The sequence below is a fragment of the Palaemon carinicauda genome, chromosome 23, assembly GCF_036898095.1.
Source record: "Palaemon carinicauda isolate YSFRI2023 chromosome 23, ASM3689809v2, whole genome shotgun sequence".
Taxonomy (NCBI): Eukaryota; Metazoa; Arthropoda; class Malacostraca; order Decapoda; family Palaemonidae; genus Palaemon; species Palaemon carinicauda.
The window spans coordinates 95,219,285-95,246,687 of NC_090747.1; the positions used below are offsets into that span (position 1 = coordinate 95,219,285).

General features: G+C 39.3%; 2 protein-coding genes across 5 annotated transcripts in view; one reads left to right on the forward strand and one right to left on the reverse strand.

Annotated features, from left to right (window-relative positions):
* Positions 1-1,983, forward strand: part of LOC137617259 (sex determination protein fruitless-like) — a 111,610-nt gene extending 109,627 nt beyond the window's left edge. For all 4 annotated transcript variants that reach the window (XM_068347239.1, XM_068347240.1, XM_068347238.1 and 1 more), the window contains exon 9: positions 634-1,983. In XM_068347239.1, the coding sequence (XP_068203340.1) occupies positions 634-774 (141 nt within the window). In that variant the 3' untranslated portion in view covers positions 775-1,983. The remainder of the gene's footprint in view (positions 1-633) is intronic.
* Positions 1-27,403, reverse strand: part of Arp5 (Actin-related protein 5) — a 77,508-nt gene that overhangs the window by 12,818 nt on the left and 37,287 nt on the right. Inside the window, exons 10-13 of the mRNA XM_068347236.1 lie at positions 22,273-22,428; positions 15,529-15,765; positions 15,085-15,205; positions 12,020-12,174 (exon numbers count right to left, since the gene is read on the reverse strand). Coding sequence (XP_068203337.1) covers positions 12,023-12,174; positions 15,085-15,205; positions 15,529-15,765; positions 22,273-22,428 — 666 coding nt within the window. The 3' untranslated portion in view covers positions 12,020-12,022. The remainder of the gene's footprint in view (positions 1-12,019; positions 12,175-15,084; positions 15,206-15,528; positions 15,766-22,272; positions 22,429-27,403) is intronic.

Consider the following 27,403-nt stretch of genomic DNA (forward strand, 5'->3'; position numbering starts at 1 on the left):
AGGCACAGGGAGGGACCATTAACCATATTTAAGGTACTTATATTAAGCCCCTCCATGGTGTTCTACATACCATGCCATTCTTAATAAGAAAATACTAAAAATGTTGCCACCCTCAGGCGGCAACAAGTAAAGTAGTTTTAATGAAGGAAGAATTAATTTTGGGGGTAAAAGTGCTGTGTGGCCTCCAATGGATTTCCTGTAAAACGCTAGAATAGGGAATCCAATATGACAAAAGCGGTAGAGAATAGGACAGCAAAAATATTAGAGAAATTTTCATTAATTTTCATTTCCATTTAGGTAGATTTGATCTACTCTAATGGGACCACTATAGCTCTAAACATGTGTTCAGGATATGGCTATTAGTGAAGAGCCTTGAAATGAATTTATTCATATATTTACCCTTCCACATCCCCAAAGTCTAGTTGGCTCAGCAGCAAAGTGAAGATGGCTTATTATACCACCCTAGGTGAAATAGCTTTATATCTAGGAAAATTAGTTTTCATATTTTCTTGTTATCAAGCTTACAATTTAAAACATAAAGCATTGGAATATTGGTAAAGTAATGAAATAAATTTTGCAAAGAAAATTCTATTTAACTATTACCAAGTTATAATATTGACTTTCCTTTTGAAGGTTCATCAATTACGTACCAAATGCCCTGTATGCCGTAAAGTACTCTCTCGACACTACCACATGAAGGTGCATCTACTTACGGTCCACAAAGTTCCGGATGCCGAAATAGAAGGTCTACTACGGAGTCAAAATATTGTTTAATACTTAAAAAAAAAAAAAACATGCTGTAAGTGGCTTGTATAATTGTACATTTTAGGCGATGTAAAAAATATATATATATGAAATAATAAGCATGTACACATACGACAATTGCTGTATATAGATTTTGTGATCAACCTCTCTTGGACTAGATTCTACTGAAGCAAGATTACAAAGGTGCCACTTTGGACGAGACCACACTCAGACCTTAATATTCGAAGGGCATGTTGAAAATTGCTAACGATTGCTACTCCTCTTAGAGACTTCCTCAGCACTCCCCTATCTTCCTATAACAATGATAAAAAAATAATAAAAAAAAACAGTATTCATTGTTATGTAACGCTAAATACAGAACATGGCATTTATATAAAAGACAAAGTGACATTGTTACATATGGACTTGAAAATTTTTTTTGTATCACAGCACCATTCTCAGCTTACTCTCCCCAGTTATATAACAAAGTATGGTGTACTATATTTGGTGTTGTATGATTCCATGCTTATACTTTTTTTTAAATCAAGGTCCATCCAAATGTAACTTTAACAGAACAGACATAATGCTTTTGAGGTATTTTAAGACCAAACACAGTACAATACAGTACATAAAGTTATATAACAAGGCAGAGTAAGTAAAGACCGATACTGTTAAGTTAATTTTAAGCCCTTGTGTAATACTTCAATGGTTGTCTTTTCTTTTCTATCAAGGCCTGTACTGTATATGGTGTTACATAATAGTGAAAATATCCATAAATATTCCTGACCCTTCAGCCAATCAAATTTGGGAATGTTAAGGTCTAGCTATATTACTAGAAGTTACCAATGGTTCATATAATTTAAATATTTAATATTTATATTTTCCTATATTATATATATAACGACTGTTGAATATAAAAGTTTACTGTGATTTTCCTGACAATATCTGAATTTAATTTTTTCTCTAAAAAGGAGTAAAATTTTATCAGTGTTTAAATAGTATTTCTAACAATGTTAGTTTCACTGATAATTGACCTGAATTTACAAAGTAGACGTGTATTAGATGCTATTGTTTTCCTAAGAATTTTTGAGAATTTTAATTTTTCATATACAGTAATTAAAAGATGAATTTATTGATATGAGGTGAACTAAAGCTAGTTTTTATGTATACAATCTTTAAAACTAAGTTTTTAATTTGTGCAATATAAAAAAAATTATATAAAGTTCCTTGTCAAATAAATTTTTTTTTCTATGAACATTAATTTATTTCACTTAAATTTTCAACACAAGGAATAGCCAAAAATAGCTTGCATTATTGTGAAATACAGTATGTTGCACAATTATACTGCCTTTCAAAACTAGTTTTGTGATGCGCTGAAATTTTTATTGTACTGTAATCTATCAAATAATGTGTATTCATTTTCATGAGGTAAATGAATAACATTAACAATAATTGTATCTGCAAAACTTAACTTTGTCAATTACTATTTTTCAATACTGTGAATGTACAGTACTAGGTTTGACTCCTTTGACTTCTTGCTTCTCAATTTCTTCCAACTGAATGGTGCAATCGTGTAAATTTCAGGTGCTTCTAGCTACATTCGATCTCATACATGTTGATGTATTTTTATTACTTATAATAGATTTTTTAAACATTTGTTGACCGGTGTAGAAGGTTTTTTATCAAGTTCATGCATGACAGTGCTACGTGAAGTAAATAATGTGCAATTAGTAGGTAATGGTGACAGAATCATGGTACAGTATTGATGTTCCAAAACATGTATTTAAACTGCAAATACCCTTACAAGATTGAAATGGAAAGCAAAACATGGTTTGTAATGTTAAAATCTGTAAATGGATAAAATTAATCAGATTTCAATTTCAGTAGTAGTAGAAATCATGTAGAGTGAATATTACTGAATTAATTGACACTGCCAAATAGAAAAACAATAGCAATACAGTTGTGCTGTGGATGGAGCCATTCTCCGTCAGATGTTTCAGAATGCAGCAATGGATAGTCAGCTGACTTGGGTGGCTGTCATTTTACATCAGTGTACAGAGTAGTCACACTAACAGTTAATCGATAACTGCCCTCTGCTGCATTCACAACCAACAGGGGAAGTGCAATAACGTCACAAACTAAACTGGTTAACACAAAATGGCTCTACCCACAATGCTTACAGCTGTTTACACTGCCAAACTTTATAAGCAATGCCGACAATTATATAGATCATCATAACTAATGTAATTAGGAGAGAAAGAAGTAAGAAGTTATAACAATATAATTCTATATATGAAAATTGCAAGAACATGTGGTAGAAACCATACAAGGAAATACTTTATGCATTCAGACCTAGACGGAACTTATGACAAGAAAGAAAATAGGTTAAGCATATGCTTTATGAAATCTCATCCATCCTTGCCACATGCCTCTTCACAAACTTTGTCTGCTTTCAACAATTAATCAACAAAGTCAAAAAGTAAAGCTGTGCACATATTACATAAAATAAATAAAGCAGAAGGAAGTGGTCTAAGTTTTTATATTTAATTTTTTTTATATACAGTATCACAGTGCACACTTGATACCCTAAATAATAAGCGTGTAAGCAGGAAAAAAAAAAGAGAAAAAGAGATGATTGCTGTTATTGAACAAAGGTTTAAGCTTAGTTTGGAAAGAATAAGCTTACACTGTTGTATATTGATTACTGAAGAATGTAAAATGTTTGTTGATTTGATAAATAGGCATAGAGTACACGAAAGTGAAGGAGTGCAGTAAAATAAAATTAAAGAGTGATATTATACACATGACAATACTACATAAGGCTTACCGAGTATTACCGAGATTCAGAAATGGCTGTGATGATATAATGAATAAATTACGGGCTAAACTTAAATAAAATAATTTGCGTCTTCCCCATTTTTATGTTAATGCTTGGTTTGGCAGGTAAATTGCTGTTTTCACAAATTATGTAGTTGAATGATAAATTACTGTGGATATCAACAGGAAAACAATGAGACTAGGATTTGATTTACTAAATTATTTAGAAATTTTTTTGAATTCACTAGACAAGTAAGATGTGGCTTAATTTCCATTTAATACATGTAGGAACAATATACTGTACAATTCTTTGTGATATACCCAATATGCTAATTTTATCCAGGTACATATAGCTGTAATATTAAAAAATCACCCTATATACGAATTGGTTTGAAATACTCTATAGTTTATATATATAGATATATATGAAATTTGTTAATTCGTGATATCTCAAATTTACTCTTGAGCATTATAAAATTAGTTAAAAAGAGTACTATAAATGTGTGTATTATTAGCATTTTGGCAATGTTGGTGATGGGACACAATTTTAAGGTTTAATGTATAGAGTATTACACAATGTAGCCAGTTACACAAAACAATGTCTTTCTTCAGTACAAAATAACTGTTCAGAATCTGTACATCCACTGTAAAAAGTTTAGTGTAAAAAAAAAAAATGAACATACTGTATTTTATGATGCACAAAATAAATCATAGTTTGGCATGCCTGGTTTTCTTTAGATCACAAACTCAAGATGTTAAATATTGTATATACTCTTGTAACAGCCAATCTCACGTATTGTGCAACCCCCAAAATTTTCACTCATAGAAGATGAATTTATCATATATCTCGTGTATCATGTGAGTTGCTTTTATAGGAACCAAATTACAATAGACTAACCTTTTTACTCCATTTCTTTATCCCATCTTCAAGATAATGATAAAAGTACCGTTAGTAACATTATAATCATTTTGTAAACGCATACAGCCACAATAATAACCAAACGAAAAACAGCGGTTTTGTTCTGTATAATCAAATCAGATAGCAGCTGTTTTGGTTGTATTTCAATCATCGTACGATAGTAAAAGTAGCATAAGAAATACAGATTTGGAAGTGATTTGTATTTTTCCAAACGATACAAACCTGTAGATATTTATAGGGGTATTACTTTCAGACGAGCCATTTGATTTTTAGCGAGGATTAACCACACACCCGCTGTTTAGCGGGGTGGGGAATAGTAACTACCATTCTCACTCTCACACCTGGGCTGTGAAATGCACCTTGCTTGAAGGTAGGACTTGGGGGGGGGGGGCAATCTGTATAAATAGCTACAGGTTTGCATCGTTAGGAAAAATATAAATTACTTCCAAATTTATAATTTTTTCCGTCGGAAAATGCAAACCAACACTATTTATAAGGGTTTACTTACACTTTAGGAGGGTGGAAGTCCTTGCCAATATGGCTTTGACTCGGGGATTCTGCTTCATGAGTTCGGCACCTAAAAGGTGGAAAACCTACACCTTGATAAAGTCGTGCTATGCATGGTCCGCGGCCTAATCAAGCCGTGTTCATGATAGTAGCAATGGGACTGTCAAGGTAAGAGTTCTTCCGAGTCGTAGGAATCTTCAGAGGTCACCGTGACATACCCAATACTACCCTCAATAGGGTATGGGGACATAACAGTACTGACACAATACCAGCTTACACAAGTCAACAATGATTTACCTGCAGTTGGCTAAGGTCAGCTTTGCCGAGGACTCTGGGTGCTGATTTCCTCAAGAGAGGGGAGAATGAAGAATAGGAGCTGGTTATTCTTATTCAATCATTCAGACTAATCCCGGGTAACCTTTGCCATCAACCTCCTGCTACTTGTCCATCAAGGAGCTTGAGGTGTTAAAGCAGTTGTGCAGCCACCATTGGACCAATGGAAATAGATTCCATGCTCCTGTAGGTTACGTCTTGCAGGTAGTGGACGGTGAAGGTTGTCTGACACTTCCACACGCCCGCTTGTAGAACCATTGCCACAGAGTATTTTCGTTTAAACGGTAGGAATGTAGAAATTCCCCTGATGTCATTTCCTCAGGGTGGACGTGTCGGAGGAGGATCGGGATTCAGTGCCAGGTGAATGACCTTGCGAATCCAGGCAGAGATGATGTTCTTCGTGAGAGGGGAGAATGAAGAAAAGGAGCTAGTCATTCTTATTCATTCATTCTGACTAATCCAGGGTAAACTTTGCCATCAACCTCCTGCTACTTTTCCATCAAGGAGGTTGAGGTGTTAAAGCAGTTGTTGTGCAGCCACCATTGGACCAATAGAAATAGTTTCCATGCTCCTGTAGGTTACGTCTTGCAGGTAGTGGACGGTGAAGGTCGTTTGACACTTCCACACGCCCGCTTGTAGAACCGGTGCCACAGAGTATTTTCGTTTAAACCACAGGGACGTAGAAATTCCCCTGACATAATTTCCTCTGGGTGGACGTGTCGGAGGAGGATCGGGATTCAGTGCCAGGTCAATGACCTAGTGAATCCAGGCAGAGATAGTGTTCTTCGTGATCCTCCTCTTGACCTTCCCCGTGCTGACAAAGAGTGCTGGCACTCGGGGGTGAGCTGCAGATGCCCTTATGAGGTTGTAGTACCTCAAACTCCTTACTGGGCAGAGTAACAGTTGAACTGGGTCATCGGTTACAGAACGGAGACTCGTTATCTGGAAGGAATCGAATCTAGGATCGGCTACCCCTGGATTTTTGAGTCTTTGTAATAAATTCATGGACATAACTGGCTTACCTCTCCCCATCTTCTTCAATGGGCGATGTCATACGAGACCATGAAGTCCACTAACACTTTTGGCCGAGTAGGAACACCATCTTCAAAGTGAGGTGGCGATCTGGTGGCTGGCGTAATGGTTTGTAGGGAGGACCCTTCAGGGACTGAAGGACCCAATCCACGTTCCAAGAAGGAGATCTCACTTCCGACTGGGAACAGGTAAGTTCACAACTCCGAATGAGGAGAGAAAGTAACAGAGAAGAGGAAATATCTACTTCTATCAGCTTAAAGGCGAGACTCGAGGCTGAGTGGTAATCTTTTACTGCTGAAACCGAGGAGTATTTCCTTGCGCAGGTGTACTAGGAACTCGGCTATTGCTGGAATAGTGGCATCGAGGGGAGAGACCCCCCTTCCACAACACCAACCACACAAGACATTCCACTTTGCCTGCTAGACTGCTGCTGACAATCGTCGCAGATGTCCAGCAATCCGCTTTGCAAAGTGTAGCGAAAATCCTCAGAGTGAGGAGATGCTGAATAGTCTCCAGATGTGAAATCATAGCAAAGCTATGGCTTTGTGGATGATGTTCGCATGTGGCTATCTGAGTAGATCGTGTTGTGGATTGATGTTATCTTGGAAGCTCGGTCTGAAGCTGCAGAATTGTGGCATTGAGGGGAGAGATACCCCTTCCACGACATCAACCACAGAAGACATTCCACTTTGCATGGTAGACTGATGCTGATGATCGTTGCAGATGTCCAGCCATCCGCTTTGCAAAGTGTTGCGAAAATCCTCTCTGAGTGAGGAGATGCTGGATAGTCTCCAGGTGTGAAGTTGTAGCTAAGCTATAGCTTTGTGGAAGATGTTGGCATGTGGCTGTCTGAGTAGATCATATCGTGGAGGAATTTTCTCTTGGAAGCTCGGTCAGAAGCTGCAGAAGGTCCGGGAACCATTCTGCGTGATGCCATAGCAGAGCTATGAGTCATATCAAGAGATTGACCGATGTTCTGATCTAGAGTACTCTTCTCATCAGACAGAATGGGGGAAAGGTGTAAACGTCGATGTTGTCGCACTGTTGTTGGAATGCATCTTGCCAGAGAGCCTTGGGGTCTGGGACTGGGGAGCAGTAAAGCAGAAGCCTGAAATTCAGGGATGTTGCGAATAGGTCCACAGTCGAGGAAACCCATGAAGTCAGGACTTTGTTGGCTACTAGATGATTCAAAGACCACTCGGAGCCCACAATCTGAGTTTCCCTGCTCACGTTGTCTGCGAGCACGTTACTTTTGCAACTAAAGAAGCGTGTTGATAGGGTCAACGAATTGTCTTCTGCCCATCTCAGGATCTCTACTGCCAGATGGGATAGGGGCTGCAAAAAGGTACCACCTTGTTTGATGATGTAAGCCACTACTGTGGTGTTGTAGCTCATCAATAGAAGTGAGTGGCCTGCCAGGAACTGTTGGAACTGTTAAACGGCCAGGAAGGCTGCCTTCATCTCTAAGAGATTTATGTGCTGGTACCTTTCGGACTCTGACCATAGGCCTAAGGCCATGTGGTGCAGCATGTGGGCCCCTCACCCTTCTTTTGAAGCACTGAAAAGAACTTCAAGTCTGGGGGAGGATGAGAAGGTCAAGACTCTTGAGCAGATTCTCGTCTGCCATCAACCACTCAAGGTGCGTCCATTCTTCCAGTCCCATTGGAACTAGAACATCAGGGGAGTGGTTGGACTGATTCCAGCTGAACTTTAACCGCCATTGTAGAAATCGCATCCTGAGGTGTCCATTGGGAACTAGACGTACCAGGGATGATTTTGCTCGAGGAAACACAACCATCTCTGGGCTTGGAGTTCTTCTCATTTGAGGAATGGTTTTGGAACCTTTCTCTGCTTCACTACCCTATCGTCTGATGGGAAGACATTCTGGAGACCAGAGTCTATTATCATACCTAAATATACCAGCCGTTGAGAGGGAAGCAGAGAGGACTTCTCGGGGTTTATCATGATCCCCAGGTCTTGGCTAACCCTCAGAAGTTTGTCTCGGTGTTGAAGAAGGGTCGCCAACGAGTCTACTAGAATTAGTCAGTCGTGCATATCACGTATGAGACGGATGCCGATTCTGTGAGCCCAGGATGACATTAGGGCAAACACTCATGAAGACCTGAGGTGCTGTGGAAAGACCGAAGCAGAACACCTTAAACTGGTATTTCTTGTTGTCTAGTATGATTCTCATATACTTCCTTGAAGACGGATGGATTGGGATCTGAAAGTATGCGTCCTTTAGGTCCAGTGCACGCATGAAGTCCTGTGGTCTTACTGCTTGTCTGACCATGTCCATTGTTTAACAAACTTGTTCAGAGCCGAGAGGTTGATGACTGGCCTCCAGCCTCCAGACACCTTTTTCACAAGAAAGAGTTGACTGAAGAAGCCTGGGGAGTCGTCAAGGACCTTTTGGAGAGTGCCCTTCTCCAACATGGTCTGGACTTAGGCCTGGAGGGCCAGCTCCTTTGTGAATCCCCCCAAACAGAAGCTTGATAGAATTGGAGCCGTGGTCAGTGGAGAGAGAAAGTGTGTGAACAGTATGTAATACCCTGAACGAATCACAAAGACTATCCAGGGTTTGGCCCCAATTTGCATCCACCTCTGCCAGCAGCGATGCAGGCATCCCCCCACTGGTAGACAAGAGGGAAAATTGCCCATCCTGACGGGTGAAGCGATTGCCGCAAGGCTGGCTAAGTCCGAGTAGAGTCTGAGAGGAAAGGCGAGGGTTGGGAATCAGCAGGCAGACGGAGAGGCTGACAATCCCTGGGCGAGAGCTGCGACTGAGGAGACAATGACTGTAGAGTGGGCAAACGGTGAGGTGCTGGAGAGGGACGATCCTCCGAAAGGGATCGTTCGGCAGATGAAGGCAATGAGCCAAACAGACATCTCTTTGTCAGAGGCAAAGGAGAGCGTCTGAGGCGACGAGGAGGACCACAAACGAATTCGGCGCTGATGATGAAGAACCTCTGCAGGGAGGACAGGTCTCTGGATGCCTGTCTCTATGGTGGTTCTCACTCGCTAGCCAGAGAGGTGACCATCCACAGGAGAGACTTGCCTCGGACTTTGCTCCACCCCTGACGGAAGTTCAGCAAAGGGAAGAGCCCAGTCTTAGGCAACGGAGACATCCACTGTGGAAAAGGCAGGGCGGGAATCGTCGGTAGGGGCCGCAGACGACTCCTCAGGATCACAAAGGTCAACTCAGCAGGCCAAGGGATCTACCTTGGAGGATGATAAACCAAGTTTAAGGAACTGCAACTGCGCCTTCTTCGAAGGGGGCCAGTCACAGCTGTAAAACACCACAAAAAGATAAGGCTTCCCCCTTGGGGAGGGGGTGGGTCTGCTTCACTAGGCAAAAGCAAGACTGTCTCTCGAGAACCGGCGTTGACCTGGCATTAATTGGCCTGCGCTATTATTCCACGATTCCCCTAAGGAAACCGACCAAACAGGAGCTTCGGAGGGATGTCGGGGAGCGGAAGAAGCAGCCTTGGATTTCTTTGACTTCGAGGAAGACCCTGAAGGTGACAAATCCCTTTTAGCCTTCTTCTGCCAGTGCCCAAACCTCTCCCACTGGGAGGGAGACCACTCCCGGCATTCAGGGCAAGTGTTGTCCTTATTACAACCCCGCCCTCTACAAGTGGGACATGACAGATGCGGATCCAGGTCAACGGAAGACATATAAGTCTCGCAGGAGCGGCCCTCGGGTCCTGGGCTGGTCCGCATAACGATGGCCAAGAAGAGAGCAAAAACTCACACACACTGAAAAAGAGAATAAGTAAACTAAAGATTAGTAATGGCAAGTCAATAATTGGTGAGGGGGAAAAGAGGTAACGTCTGTTCTTCACCCGAGCCAAAAGCAAAGTAGGGTTCACAGCCCAAGTGTGTGAGTGAGAGGGGTAGTTACTAATCCCAATTCCCCTGCTAACTAGCTGGTGGAGGTTAACCCTCGCTAAAAATTTTATGGCTCTTCTTTCAGCTTTGTTGAAAGTAATACCCCCATAAATAACGTTGGTTTGCATTTAGTGACGGAACAACTGATATTTTAAATACTGTATACCTTTATTCGCTAGGGAGAAAAGATCCTCAAGAAAATATACCGCCAAATATAAACTAACAAACTTTAAATGAAGGAGAGAAAAACAATATTCATAGCCGCTATTCTTTTTGAAATTGGGGAAATCTATGTCGGAAACTGGAGGAAACAAAAAGGAAATTTAGTGGGAGACTATGAATGCGCAAATCGCGTAATTAAATGTAAATGCTGAATTTCGAAGATAATGTTACAGTGTCTGAAAACAGACTATAGATTTGTTATAACACGATATAAATAATTTCCTAAGCTTTATAATAAAGAATCACAGAGATAAAAACTTTAAATTATCATGCATCAGCAACATGAATGTAACTGGGGTTAAGTTCAATATGCAATTCAACCCAACAGTTAATAAAACATGAGAGAAATATTTCAAATAAAACTTTTGAAATTAGTACGTTAACTGGAAAAGGATAAATCAAGTAATAATTTTTTCTTTTAGGAAATACAAAATATCATTCGGTAGTTTGCTTTAATCAGCTGATTCTAAAAGCATAAACGAGTGTTGATCTACTTATAAATGTAAACAATGGAAAAAAATTATAATTCACAATGTATTTATTTACAAATATATTAAAATGTTAATAATACATGCATTATTATTGGATATCAGTTAAGTGAAACAACAGCTTAATCAAAATCTGGTTTATTTCAAATATAGCTGTCATTTTTACCACAGTAAATGGATATATACTTTGAATAACGAAGTAGCCTGGACCAAGAAAGCTTACGCCAATTTTATATCTCGCCCATGATAAGACCCCCTTGAATTTAGCTTCAAAATTTGCATGTTATGTGAGTATATAAGGTAATGACTTTGTGGGGAAAGAACTGATCAAAAACATGGATCCCAACAAAGACATTCCTCATGTTTAATTTGCCTGGCCAGTAAACATGCTGAAGCATTTGTATGTGATAGATATCCACATCTAACTATAACGACTAGTCACGCAAGTTATACTTCAATGGAGGTAGGCAACATGCTAAATAGATGCAAATCCAGATGATGAGTGCAAAATAACTAATAAGTTCTAACTTCATTCTGAGGTTGGTATATCAGGAGATAAATGCTACTAAATATTGGAGCTAATGTCCATGTTTCCAAATCATGAGTGATGAGTACAGCATCTCTTCATATAAAAAGATACTCACATGAGGAAAGAAACAGCTTTTCATCTATTGTACCATTCTGGTAAATGCAACATAAATGAAATGCTGTAGAGAGGTTTGTATATTGTATGGACACAATATGGGTAACATTGCTAGTGACTTAATCACCACATATTAACTAGTACTTTAGCTTAGCAGTATCCTGCTAAGATAAATGTGATGTTTAATATCAAGAGACTTAAACAATGTTTTGGCTACCTAGCCAAATAAAAAAATATGACAAATTCGGAGATAATTTGTATTTTTCCTAACCATACAAACCTTAGCTATTTACATAGGGCTACGCCGAAAGTAAACCCTATGTAAATAGCGTGGTTTATATTTCGGTTACAGAACAAATCAAAGTTATATCTTACATAGATATAGCTTCTCAGCCAGCTTAAGAAATACAGTATCAAACTTACTTCTTAAACAGCACTGGCTTCTGAGATTCCTTCTGTACGTGCTGCATCACTTACTAAAGCAGCTTCAGGAGCAGGTGTGGTCTCTTTGCTGGGGACTGCAGATCCAGGAGCAGATTCTGTAGCCACTGGTGTTAAAGGAACCCAGTACTTGTTGCCTTTAAACAGATATATTATCATTAAAAGTAGTTACTGTCATGGGAGTTTTTGGATATGAGATGCACTAACAGAAATGGCAGTCGGTGCATATCAATACATAGCAATGGACAGTGTGTTTAGAGAATATGATAAGATGATTACAGGAACATTTAAGAAGCCCCGGTATAAATCTGTAACTTACAAAATGAGGAATAAAACAAACTGTTATTCCAATATGATAGGAAGAACAAATAACAGATATATCTATACATAAAAATAGATTGTATCGTTATACAAAGTGAGACCTCTCTAACAGCATACATTCCTACAAGTACAGAAATCCCTTGGCTATAAGCGGGTCTTCGTTCCAAGCCCTGCCGGAAGTTTATTTTTTTCATTATTTTTATATTTTTCCATATTCTTTTTATCTTTATAAATTCAAACTTTTATAAGCCCACAAATTACTATTTAAAAAATAAAGACAATTGAAATATGAAAAATATACAAACGTAAAGAGGAGTCCACAATGTAGATTTACATACAATACACTTATAAATCTGCAATGTACTGAGGGAGCGATAGGCGAACTGCTACATGGCAAAGGATTAGTGTAGTTTATAAATAGGGAATGATAACTCACTAATTTCTGTATATTCACATTACAACCATTATGGTCATCACTTAGTGCTGTGATATGTAAAGAAAGCAAGAGGAGCTATAGAAATAAAAAAGTCATAGAGGATTATAAAGTGAACAAAAATACAATAGAAAATTAACAAAACACCATCAAAAAGACGTAGTATCATGTGGTGTAACTTTGCGAAAGGGATGTATGTAATACAAACGTGATATTCCTGTGAACAAGAGAAGTGGCAGTGGGAGTGGTGGGGGTGATACACTCTTGGCTCATATTTAATCCCAAGGTTAACTCTTGGCCTACTACCCAAGTCTTTTTCCCTTTTGGATTGTCATTTAATCTTCCCCATGAGACCAAACCCTTTCAAATTTAATTTAATCCACTGTTAATCCTTTCACCACTTATATGTATTTCCACATTCCTCACACTATCAATTCTTCTTACACCACATATGATATGTAAACAGTTTTAACAGTCTCACCTTGACTTCCATATAAAATTTGTGTTTCACCAATCTACTCTCAACTTATGAACACAGTCTGATACCTTTCTTGTTTCATCTTCTCTATTACTCATCCCAATTCTCATCTTACCATCATCATTAATATTATTATTATAAGCTAAGCTAGAACCCTAGTTGGAAAAGCAGGATGTTAAAAGCCCAAAGGCTCCAACATGGAAAATAGCCCAGAGAGGAATAGAAATACAGAAACATAGAATAGTATGTCTGAGTGTACCCTCAAGCATGAGAACTCTAACCCAAGACAGTGGAAGACTGGTTAATGTATAAATATCTAATATCACGTAGTACAGAACCCACATTACATACAGTTTATAAGTATTAATTTGCATTTACTTTATTATTATTTTGTAGAAGAATTATATTTATGTTTCCATTTATCTTTTCCCATTGTACATACTGTAAAACCACTATTTCATTATATATTGTGGCAACAATGTAATTATATGTGTCAATGCTGCTTTTCTTTCCATCATGTGCATAGTCAGTTGTTGTTTAGTAGTCACAGTAGAGACAATCTGCTGCCTGCTGCTTTCACATTGATGTCCGTATAACTTTGTTATACAAGATTTTAAAGAAACTTGGAGTTTAATTTGTCACCCCTTATTCCATTTCTTGCATGGATGTATGTGGCAGTGTATGGGTAGGCAAATGAAAATTGAGACTTAACCAGAGAGAGATCCAATGTGTAATATCTGGCTAGTCAAAGGGCCCAATAACTCTCTAACGGTAGTATTTCAATGAGTGGCTGGTGCCCCCTAATCCCTATATGAATCAATAGCTTTCATCCTTCCACAATCCATATCCCATTTTCCAGGTTTCCATTTATCCTCATAACCTTCCTTTGGTTTAAATTTACTCCTTTACAAACACTCCCACACACTTTTACTATTCTTTGAAGTTTTGCTTCACTGTTACCAATGAGTACATTAACATTTGCATACAGCAACCACTCATACTCAATTCATCCTTTACTTCCCCAGAACTTGACACTTTTATCCACTGTCCATTCTCTGACATTTTCCCTCCATCCATACAGATGGTGAGCTATCATGGAGACATGACAATATCAAGACAAGAATTAGTGGGCATTGTGAAAGCAGAGGTCACCAGAAAAGCTGAAGCTAGAGACATAACTACAAAGGAAAACAAAGGCCCTTGGGATTTGCAATATGCTAACTTATTGTCAACATAAAAAATAGAGGGAGAGGCTGTAGAAACGTTCTGAAGATGGAAGAATGGAATAGAGATGAGAGTATTGAGAAAAAATGTAAATCAAACAAGAGATTGTGGTCACTGGAAAGGAAGTTAAGGAATCCGTAGAGTTGAAAAATTCTCTATGTGTATGTTGTTGAATTGTAAGGATGAAACAAATATCAAATATGTATCATGTAACAGAAGGTTTCACATGAGTTGCTTGTAATTATAAAATGTACATGAAGTAAATTGTTTCCAATCCAGAAAATATGTATTGGAGAAGAAAGGAGTAAAATATACATATGCAACATTAAAAAGATATGTTAGGATGCTCACAAAACACTTTCCAACAAAGATTTATAATTTATCCTGGGTTCTTTTGCTTCCTTGTCTGCTACCTCATTACAAAGAATGCCCAAATGAGAAGGAAACTAGCACAAATTAAATGTTGTGCTGACAAGAAATGCAAGAGACATTGGTCCAAAATCTGTGAATAAATTCCAAGGGTTCAAGGGGGTTAAGGAAAAGGTCCCTGTGAAACCCATTGCTACCTGTAACCCGCTTTATGGGACTCACCTAAATTATGATGCTTAATTCTGTCTCCTCCTTGCTCTTGGTAATCTTCTTTTGTGATTCCAACTTTCACTAAGTCGACAGCAGCATCACGAGCACCATACCATGGATCCAAAACAGGATTCTGGGAATTAAACTTCTTTTTTACTAATAGAGTAAATTAATCAAAAATTTTATTACTTGAATACGTGTCTAAATACAAATATAGAGTTGAGAAAGAGAAAAATTCAGCTACAACTGTTATGACATCCATATAACTATTTCATTGTTAATCTCTATGGAATTATTCTTATGTTAATTTCTATCAAGTCAAAAAAATTCATCAATTAATTTGTATGTTAAAGTGAACGACAGAGCTTCTAAACAAAGCTTTTGAACGAGAGAGCTTCTAAACAAAGCTTTCATAGACTACTAACTGTTAAAAAATGATAATAAAGTAAATGTTACCTTGGCTAAGCTAACATTGAAGTGTGACTGGAATGGCCTCATTGCCAGAAGTTCTCTTTCTATCCTCGACTTGAAGCCTGGAAGAAAAGCTGGTCCACCTGTTAAAAAGACATTACTAACCAACTTGCTTTGTGTGTCGGCATCGAAGAGGCCTAATACATACTGAATTGTGGCCGTAATCCCTCCTTGCTCAAGTCCATACATATAGGGTTGAAACAACAGCTCCCCAATTCTTATCTGTGAAGAATATTTAAGGATTGTAAAAATAATTAAGGGCATGAAATTTCTGTCAAGACTTAATATTTTCTTCATACAAATCCACTATTTATAATTTTGTGCACACAAATTCATCTCAAACATTTTATTCCTTTAAGAGGAGTTTAAGCAGCTCCATGAGCTTTGGAAAATAGCTAATTGGTAGAAAGGGATTTATTTATAGGTAATTAGTTTTCATCATAAAATGTTATTTTCATTAGTAAAATAAATTTTTGAATATACTTACCCGATAATCATGTAGCTGTCAACTCCGTTGCCCGACAGAATTCTATGGAGGGATACGCCAGCTATCACAATACTAGAAGGGGGTGTACTTACCAGCGCCACCTGTGGCCAGGTACTCAAGTACTTCTTGTTGACACCTCCTCAATTATTCCTCGGTCCCACTGGTTCTCTATGGGGAGGAAGGGAGGGTCAATTAAATCATGATTATCGGGTAAGTATATTCAAAAATTTATTTTACTAATGAAAATAACATTTTTCAATATTAAACTTACCCGATAATCATGTAGCTGATTCACACCCAGGGGGGTGGGTGAAAACCAGTGTACAAGATTAAAGGATAGCTAAGTATCCCATATTTCATATAACAGTTATCTCAAATAACAATGAAATAATAAGTACCTGGTAAGGAAGTCGAATTGAACCGTTACTCTGTCTCTTTTTTTAAGTTCGTCTTCCTTACTGAGCGCAGCGTTCCTCTTGGAGGCTGAATCAACCCAAAGGTGCTAAAGTATACAGGGCTGCAACCCATACTAAAGGACCTCATCACAACCTTTAACCTCGGCGCTTCTCAAGAAAGAATTGACCACCCGCCAAATCAACAAGGATGTGGAAGGCTTCTTAGCCGACCGAACAACCCATAAAAAGTATTCAAGAGAAAGGTTAAAAAGTTATGGAATTATGGGAATGTAGTGGCTGAGCCCTCGCCTACTACTGCATTCGTTGCTACGAATGGACCCAGGGTGTAGCAGTACTCGTAAAGAGACTGGACATCTTTGAGATAGAATGATGCGAACACTGACTTGCTTCTCCAATAGGTCGCATCCATAACACTCTGCAGAGAACGGTTTTGTTTGAAGGCCACTGAAGTAGCCACAGCTCTCACTTCATGTGTCCTTACCTTCAGCAAAGCAAGGTCTTCTTCCTTCAGATGAGAATTTGCTTCTCTAATCAGAAGCCTGATGTAGAAAGAAACTGAGTTCTTAGACATTGGTAGAGAAGGCTTCTTGATAGCACACCATAAGGCTTCTGATTGTCCTCGTAATGGTTTTGACCTTCTTAGATAGTACTTAAGAGCTCTAATAGGGCAAAGTACTCTCTCTAGTTCGTTCCCCACCATGTTGGACAGGCTTGGGATCTCGAACGACTTAGGGTAAGGACGGGAAGGAAGCTCGTTTTAGCCAAAAAAAACCGAGCCGCAAGGAACATGTAGCCGTTTCAGATGTGAAACCTATGTTCCTGCTGAAGGCGTGGATCTCACTTACTCTTTTACCTGTTGCTAAGCACACGAGGAAAAGAGTTTCTAATGTGAGGTCCTTAAAAGAGGCTGATTGGAACGGTTCAAATCCTGATGACATTAGGAACCTTAGGACCACGTCTAGATTCCAGCCTGGAGTGGACAACCGACGTTCCTTTGAGGTCTCAAAAGACCTAAGGAGGTCCTGTAGATCTTTGTTGGAGGAAAGATCCAAGCCTCTGTGGCGGAAAACCGCTGCCAACATACTTCTGTAACCCTTGATCGTAGGAGCTGATAGGGATTTTACGTTCCTTAGATGTAACAGGAAGTCAGCAATCTGGGTTACAGTGGTACTGGTTGAGGAAAACTGCATTGGCCTTGCACCAGCTTCGGAAGACTTCCCATTAAGACTGATAGACTCTGAGAGTGGATGTCGTCCTTGCTCTGGCAATCGTTCTGGCTGCCTCCTTCGAAAAGCCTCTAGTTCTTGAGAGACTTTCGATAGTCTGAAGGCAGTCAGACGAAGAGCGTGGAGGTTTGGGTGTACCTTCTTTACGTGAGGTTGACGCAGAAGGTCCACTCTAGGAGGAAGAGTCCTGGGAATGTCGACCAGCCATTGCAGTACCTCGGTGAACCCTTCTCTCGCGGGTCAGAGGGGAGCAACCAACGTCAACCGTGTCCCTTTGTGAGAGGCGAACTTCTGAAGTACCCTGTTGACAATCTTGAACGGCGGGAATGCATACAGGTTGAGATGGGACCAATCCAGCAGAAAGGCATCCACGCGAACTGCTGCTGGGTCTGGAATCGGAGAACAATACAAGAGGAGCTTCTTGGTCATTGAGGTAGCGAATAGAACTATGGTTGGCTGACCCCACAGGGCCCAAAGTCTGCTGCAAACATTCTTGTGAAGGGTCCACTCTGTGGGGAAGGCCTGACCCTTACGGCTGAGGCGATCTGCCATGACATTCATATCGCCCTGAATGAGCCTCGTTACCAGCGTGAGCTTTCGATCTTTGACCAAATGAGGAGGTCCCTTGCGAACTTGAACAACTTCCTCGAATGAGTCCCTCTCTGCTTGGAGATGTAAGCCAAGGCTGTGGTGTAGTCGGAGTTCACCTCCACCACCTTGTTAAGCTGGAGGGACTTGAAGTTTATCAAGGCCAGATGAACTGCCAACAACTCCTTGCAATAGATGTGAAGTGTCCTTTGCTCCTGATTCCATGTTCCCGAGCATTCCTGTCCGTCCAGTGTCGCACCCCAGCCCGTGTCCGATGCGTCCGAGAAGAGACGGTGGTCGGGGGTCTGAACAGCCAAAGGTAGACCTTCCTTGAGAAGAATGCTGTTCTTCCACCACGTTAGAGTAGACCTCATCTCTTCGGAAACAGGAACTGAGCCCGTCTCTAGCGTCATGTCCTTTATCCAGTGAGCAGCTAGATGATACTGAAGGGGGCGGAGGAGGAGTCTCCCTAACTCGATGAACAGGGCCAGCGATGAAAGTGTCCCTGTTAGACTCATCCCCTGCCTGACAAAGCATCGGTTCCTTCTCAGCATGCTCTGGATGCATTCTAGGGCTTGGAAGATCCTTGGGGCCGACGGACTAGTCCGAAAAGCTCGACTCTGAAGATCCATACCCAAGGAAACAATGGTCTGGGATGGAACGAGCTGAGACTCCTCAAAATTGACCAGGAGGCCCAGTTCCTTGGTCAGATCCATAGTCCATTTGAAAATCTCCAGACAGCGACGACTTGTGGGAGCTCTTAAAAGCCAGTCGTCTGACGGAGCCGGACACAAGATCATGATACTGCTGCACAGTCTGTAAACTGTCAATCATGGGCAAGCGAGGAAGTACAGTGACAACTCGAATCTGTCTAGACTGTCTGGGTCGTACAGACAACTCTCTTAACGGGTTGCTGAGGTTGCCGCACTGAGTCACAACAAGTCCCTTCTGTTGGTTGTTGAACGTCTTCCCCGTGACACATTGACTCCGTAAACAAAAAATCCTCTAACAAGGACTAAGCTTGGACTGCATGTCATGCAACACAGCTCAAGGTCTATGGGAGCAGGTGTGGTAACAGACGGGATTAGCGGCTGAAGTGGAACCATTACCTTCCCTGTAAGCATGTTATGCTTAAATAAAAGTCCATAAGAGGTTATGCAGCTAAAGGCTCCCTCCAAATGACAGAGTCCTCAAGGGAATATCAGAAGGAGGGAGAAAAGAACTTTCTCATCTACAGGGACCTTATCCTAGAAAAGCTAAGTTCTCTGAGTGAGGGTTCACTGGTGCAAAAGCAGCAGACTAGAAGGCAACGTTATGAAACTGCTTGACAGTCTAGTGAGTTGGCAACAACCCAAGATATGTTGAGAAGCATGCGGTAAGGTATGCAGAGCATGATGAATGCAGAGTATGCTGTATGCAGAGCATGCTGTATGTAGAGCATGTTGTGAATGCAGAGCATGCTGTATGCAGAGCATGTTGTATGCAGAGCATGCTGAATGCAGAGCATGCTGAATGCTGAGCATGTAGTAAGCAGAGCCTGCTGTAAGCAGAGCCTGCTGTAAGGAAAGCAGAGCGTGTGCATGGCGTTTAACATTCTTAGAAATTCCATGACCAGTGCTAGAGTGCTTTATGCATGCTTGCATGGGGTTTAAAAAAAAAAAAAAAACATAATGTTTACCTTACATTCATAACTCATGATTCATATTTTTGCCATGGTTTGAAAATGGAGGTAAGGTATGCTGAACAGCAGAGTCAGAACGAGCTGGAACAACAACAGTGGAAGGTGCAGAAAGTTCCTGTTCCTGTGGTATGAGTGGAGCGTGAAGAGACCGAGGTTGCGCAGAACAAGGTAAAGTTCCCGCAAGCAGAGGTGTCTGAGGCGCAGGAACAGGGTGCACGGGTTGAGCTCGGTGCAGCAGCTGAGGAGACTGACTCACAGGTGGAAGAGGTTGTACCTCCACCGAGAGTTGCACCACCGGTGGAGCAGCCAGGGGAGGAGGAGGAAGAGTGGAGTAATCCTCCTGATCCCAAACCGAAGGTTGCCTTAAAGAAGGCTGAGGCTGAACAACACTGGGAACAGCGAACACAGAAAGAGGTTCAACATCGTACGCCTGGCAGAAGGTGCTGCGACTGGGTGCAGCGAGTGCAGGCGGGTTGAGCACAGGCTGAACGGGTGTAGGTGGAGGTGCAACACTCTCAGCCCGACACTCACGCAACAGGTCCGAAAGCTGTGCTTGCATGGACTGTAGTAGAGTCCACAACATCGTACGCCTGGCAGATGGTGCTGCGACTGGGTGCAGCGAGTGCAGGCGGGTTGAGCACAGGCTGAAAGGGTGCAGGTGGAGGTGCAACACTCTCAGCCCGATACTCACGCAACAGGTCCGAAAGCTGTGCTTGCATGGACTGTAGTAGAGTCCACAACATCGTACGCCTGGCAGATGGTGCTGCGACTGGGTGCAGTGAGTGCAGGCGGGTGCAGCACAGGCTGAACGGGTGCAGCCGGTTGGTGCACCACCGGTGCAGGCGGGTGCAGCACAGGCTGAACGGGTGCAGGCGGTTGGTGCACCACCGGTGCAGGAGGAGGAGGAGGTGCAACACTCTCAGTACGACACTCACGCATCAGGTCCGAAAGCTGTGCTGCATGGACTGTAGAAGAGTGCACAACATCGTACGCCTGGCAGGTGGTACTGCGATCAGGCGGAGCATCAATGTGAAACCGTGAACATTCTTTCTCTATCGTAACGATAGAGTGCAAGTTGAAACGTTCTGAACGTCAACAACTGCCGAGACAAACAAAACGTTAGTTCAACTTTGAAAAAGTACGAGACTATCAAAGAAATTCTTTCAAAGACCTTAAAATAGCATAATATGTTAACAGGTAAAACCGAAATGACGGGCTCACGATAATTAACTTCGGTACCAAGAAAAGACCGCCTACTATTAGGAAGGTCGAATATAAACAAATATAAAAATTAATTTTAATAAGTTTATAAAAAAAGGAAGTTAATCGAAGAGGCCTATAAGAGGCGGAGAGATATAAAATAAATCTATAACTTTTGTTAAGCAAAATTAAGAAAGAGAGTCTATACTCTCTTAGACACCAACACTTCCGTCTAAGGGAAGGGTCGGCCATTGAAAGGTGAACGAGAGTTCATACTCTCTTCGTCACCAAAATTAATCAAATTAATTCCAAAAGCTAACTAAGCTAAAATAGAAGTTTCCAGTAAAGCGACAGCCGAAATCAAAGAGAAATACTTCACCAAAGTCGTGAAAATACTCCAAGAACATAAGCGTATCCCAGAACGTCTTGTCAGAAGCACGACAGAGGAATAATTGAGGAGGTGTCAACAAGAAGTACTTGAGTACCTGGCCACAGGTGGCGCTGGTAAGTACACCCCCTTCTAGTATTGTGATAGCTGGCGTATCCCTCCATAGAATTCTGTCGGGCAACGGAGTTGACAGCTACATGATTATCGGGTAAGTTTAATATTGAAAAATCAATTTTCATTTGAAAAGGTTACATTTGTCTTGACCAATATTTATAACTAGCTTGACCTTATGTAGGTGGGAAGGATCAACTTGTTAAAAACCCCTGAATTGGCTAACAGAGAATTGTTCAATCTGCATAAAAGCAGCTGGGATAGATATTGAGTATCAGAAACTTTTTATCATAGACATGTAAGGAATGGTGTCTGTAAGATAGAAACCTCAAAATGTAAATCTTGTAGATCCTGAATACTAACTAAAACCCCCTTTATCTTCAGTCTGACAGGGAATGCTGCAGGTTTGTAAGGATTCTTACAAGTAGGGGTTTGAGATGATACAAACTAACATATAAAGAGGTAAGAATACAGTAAAAGATAAACAAATAAAAGGTATGCAATAAAGATCCGTTCAGTATTAACTGAAATAACATAAAACTATGATGAATATTTCAATATTTCAAGAAGAAATACCAGTTGCTTTTATAAATTTTCATAATAAATGAAGAACAAAAACAGATAGTCCTTACCTGTTCAGTTGATAAGTGAATTTGGTAGTTTTCAGCAATTGACGTTGGCTTACTGGTAGTGGCATCGCCAAGGAACTCTGGACTATGCTGGCGTAAAGCCGTTTCTAACTCCTGAAGTTTCTCATTTTCTTCTTCACTATCAGAACCACCACCCTCCTTCAATGTCAAGTATTTACATTAAAATTACATATGCATAACATATCTAAAGATACAGTGACTAATACACAATAAATAAAAAAACATGAGATAAAGTTTCTAATTTACTTTCATAGCTTTATAAAACGTGAAGATTACACTAAGTACAGTATTACAGTACTCTGATAGAAGATATGTTTCATATCTTCATTTGGCAAATATAAATTTTAAAGATGAATTAATTTTCAGTAGCCTACAATGCAAGCGTTTAGCACCCATTTGATTTACCAAAAATGTTCTCCCGAGAAAGGAGAAAAAGACAGTATCATATTATATCAATACTGTACCTCTACAGTAAAATTCTTATGTATATACAGTATTACTGTAAATTCCTTTAAAAAATTTTAGGACCAAAAATGACTATTCTATAAAATAAATAAGATATGAAATATATAAAACATATCTCCCATAGAAACTCACAATATAAAAAGGAGTTTGCCATCTAGATTTACAAATAATATATTATAAATATGAATGTACCAAGGGAGCAATTGGTGAACCGCAATATGGTAAGGGATTGCTGTGGTACATATCTCATCATAAAAAAAATTATCTTGCTAAGAGTTATTGTTGATGAGCACCATAGCGAGTATAGGAATGTGCTATCCAGTGTTCCTCCGGGTAGTGTTCTTGGCCCATTACTTTCCATACTATTTATATATGCATTATGTGGTTTGACCAAGAAAACAAGCTCGTTGCATATGCAAATGATGTTACTCTCTCTGCTTCAATTCTTTCTCCTGAATGTAGTAGATCTGGTGTTGCTAAATCTTTTAATACAGGTCTTGCTAAAATTAGTGCATGGTGCAAATTATGGGGCATGATGTTGAACCCTAACAAAACCAAAAGTATATTATGACGTTGAACCCTTATAAAACCAAAAGTATGATTGCATGTACGTCGAGCACAGTGGTTCCTCGACATCCAGATTTCAGCACTGATAATGTTTCTTTAACTCTAACTCCTTTTAAAATTTTAGTTGTCACTCTAGACAGCAAATCACTTTTGAGAAACACATTCAGTCTGTTTCTTCTTCAATTAAAAAAAAAAAATTGGCTTATTGAGTCTTTCAAGATTTCCAGTGATCAACCTACTCTGAAGAAGTGTTTTAATTCTTTGATTTTGCCTTGTTTTGAGTACTTTTTCTCCTGCCAGGTCTTCATCTGCTAAATCTCATCTTAATTTGTTGGACAAGAACTTGTCTTATTAAATTTCTTATTTTTAATCCAGATATTAATCACTAACACTGTTCTTCCGTTAGTTCTTTACGCCTGTTGCGTAAGATTTTTCATAGTCCACAAAAGCCATCAAAAGTGGATTTCTATATTCTAAAAACTGCTGTTCAACATGGTCAGTACAACTTCTACCTTTTCTAAATCCTGCTTGTTCATCTCTGCTTTCCATCAATATTTCTCTCCAGTCTCTTTAGAATAAGTATACTACATATTTTCATAACTGACATAACTGTGATACCTCTCTAATTATTGCAATCAGTCAGGTCTCCTTTTTTTTGCCATTTTCGCCAACACTCCTAACTACCATTTATTAGGTTTTGCCTCTTCATGCCACATTCTACAAAATAATCTTGTAAGTATTCTGGGGGATCACTTCATTTTCAGCTAGTATCATCTCAACAGTTATTCCATCGTATCCAGGGGTTTACCATTTCTTGATTTTTTTAATGACAGCTTCAACTTCAAACATACTGAATTCATTCACGGGCACATCAAGGTCTTCATCAGCTTTAGGTACATCAATCAAATTATTCCCTTCATATCTCCTTTTCATTACCTTACTAAAGTTTTCCATCCAATGTTGTCTTTCTTCCTCTTCTGTTTGATGGGTATGTTTCTTCTTTTTTGCCCCAGTAGAGGTTTTATTAATAATTCTATGAGCGATTCATATACCATAGACAATTCCTGAATTCAAAGCTTTGTCAGCCTTATCTGCCTTACTGTCTAAATATTCTCTCCAGTCATTCCTAGTTTTTTTTTTTCCTCACTATAAATACAGGAATACTTGGCATGCTCTACCTTGTAATTTTAACCCTGGATAGGTACGATGGGTCGTTCGCGACCCTGAGCGTAAAAAAAAAACAGGTTTTTCTCACGTGACTCACCCCCGTGACTGAATTTGTGGGTGATCGACCTGCAGGAGGTGTCTCCCCTACACGCTCTAGTAGTGTCCAGATGTGCATTGCTGTAGCTGTACTCCTTCCCCGATTTCTGAGACGCGTCGGGGTCGAGCGCGACCGAGTTTACCCTTCTAAGGTAGTTTGCATAATTATCAAAGTTATTACGTATTATGAAATTGTCGTAGAATGGTGCAACTTGTATAGGTTATCAGTTGTGGAAAGTCTTGGTGGATTGTTTGGCTACCATGTGCATGATTTTTTTTTTAGTTAAAATGTCGTTCATCACCACGAGGACCATTTTACCGCGAGTGCCCCTTTTTCATTTTTTTTCATTTTTTTGCCAAGTAATTTTTCCGTAAGATATTGCCAAATAGTGTCGTAAAACTTTTGCTTGTTTAGTGTTGGAAAGTGTGTCTAGATGATCTGGCTACCCATGCATGACTTTGTTTTTGTCAGATACGACGTAGTTATTGGTATATTGGGTATTTAACTGCGGTTACCAATTTCTGTTTTTTTTCAATATTTGTAAAAATTACTACGTAGTAAGGAATTGCCGTATATTATTCATTTTTTTTTTTCATGTTTATGTGTTAGAAAGTGTGCCTTGATGGTTGGGCTAACACGTGCATGTCTTTTTTTTTATCTGAGATGCCGTATATTAGAATGTCGGGCATTTTACCGCGAGTACCCCTTTTTCATTTTTTTTCATTTTTTTGCCAAGTCATTTTTCCGTAAGATATTGCGAAAGTGTCGTAAAACTTTTGCTTTTTTAGTGTTGGAAAGTGTGTCTAGATGATCTGGCTACCCATGCGTGATTTTGTTTTTGTCAGATACGACGTAGTTATTGGTATATTGGGTATTTAACTGCGGTTGCCAATTTGTTTTTTTTCAATATTTGTAAAAATTTACTACGTAGTAAGGAATTGCCGTATATTATTGATTTTTTTTCGTGTTTATGTGTTAGAAAGTGTGCCTTGATGGTTGGGCTAACACGTGCATGTCTTTTTTTTTTATCTGAGATGCCGTATATTAGAATGTTGGGCATTTTTCCGCGAGTGCCCCTTTTTATTTGTTTTGCATTTTTTTGCTTAGTCATGTTACCGTAAGGAATTGGCAAGTAGTGTCGCAAAACTTAGATCTGGCTACCCATGCCTATTTTTTTTTTAGCCAGATATGGCGTATATATAAGTATGTGTTCGATTTTCCTGTGATTGCCATTTTTTCGTTTTTTCCCATTTCTTTCAAAATTACTACGTACTAAGGAACTATCACAGAGTAATGATTCATTTATATGTTTATTTGTCGGAAAATGTGCCTTGATGGTTTGCCTAGCACGTGGCTGAAATTTTTTTTTTCTGAAATGCCGTATATTAGAATGGCCATTTTTCCACGAGTGCCCCTTTTTATTTGTTTTGCATTTTTTTGCTTAGTCATGTTACCGTAAGGAATTGGCAAGTAGTGTCGCAAAACTTATAATTTTATAGTGTTGGAAAGTGTTTCTAGATGATCTGGCTACCCATGCCTATCTTTTTTTTTTAGCCAGATATGGCGTATATATAGGTATGTGTTCGATTTTCCTGTGATTGCCATTTTTTCGTTTTTTCCCATTTCTTTCAAAATTACTACGTACTAAGGAACTATCACAGAGCAATGATTCATTTAGATGTTTATTTGTCGGAAAATGTGCCTTGATGGTTTGCCTAGCACATGGCTGAATTTTTTTTTTTCTGAAATGCCGTATATTAGAATGTTGGGCATTTTTCCGCGAGTGCCCCTTTTTATTTGTTTTGCATTTTTCGCTTAGTCATGTTACCATAAGGAATTGGCAAGTAGTGTCGCAAAACTTATATTTTTATAGTGTTGGAAAGTGTTTCTAGATGATCTGGCTACCCATGCCTATCTTTTTTTTTAGCCAGATATGGCGTATATATAGGTATGTGTTCGATTTTCCGGTGATTGCCATTTTTTCGTTTTTTCCCAATTCTTTCAAAATTACTACGTACTAAGGAACTATCACAGAGTAATGATTCCTCTAGATGTTTATTTGTCGGAAAATTTTGTTTACTTTTTTTTTGATTGAATATCATCAAATTTTTTTAGCTAAAATATTATATTGTTTTACATTTTTTTTTTTCGATTTTATTTCCCTTCAAAAAAATTTTTTTGGGTCAGAATTTTAATTTTATAGTCGTAAAATAATCGACAATTATCCAGCAACCCACCATACAATTTTTATGCATATCCAATAATAATTAGATTAGTAAATAACACCTTGAAATTGACATACCCTTCCTACATTTCAAGTGGCAGATTAGGGAGTCTGAGTCAGTGTGGTTGGCGGCCATTTTGTGGACATATCCGAAGCGTAAGCTGCCCTATCTATATATATTCTTGTTCCCTATAGAATTTGTGATATTTTGGTATATTTTTACCTGCATAAATATCATATTATATATTAAATATATGTATTTTTTTATGAAATTTCTAAGTACTCAAAAAATTACCTTTAGATATGGCCCCCTATATAAATGTAATTTACAAAATAATGAAGATTTTTTTACATATTTCTATTTTAGGATAACATATGTTTATTCCCTAAAAAAATTAGCCACTTCCTATTTCATTTGGGTACCCAAAAAAAATTCATGAAATTTGGACAAATTTTTTTGGCCAAAAAAAGTTACCCTTTTTTTCTCATTTCAGATCTTCACCTCCATGGGTCTGACTTCATCCAAAATACATCAAGATGTGTCCTAAACATTCAAGAATCAATTCCTAAAAGGATTTGTGTATATATGTATA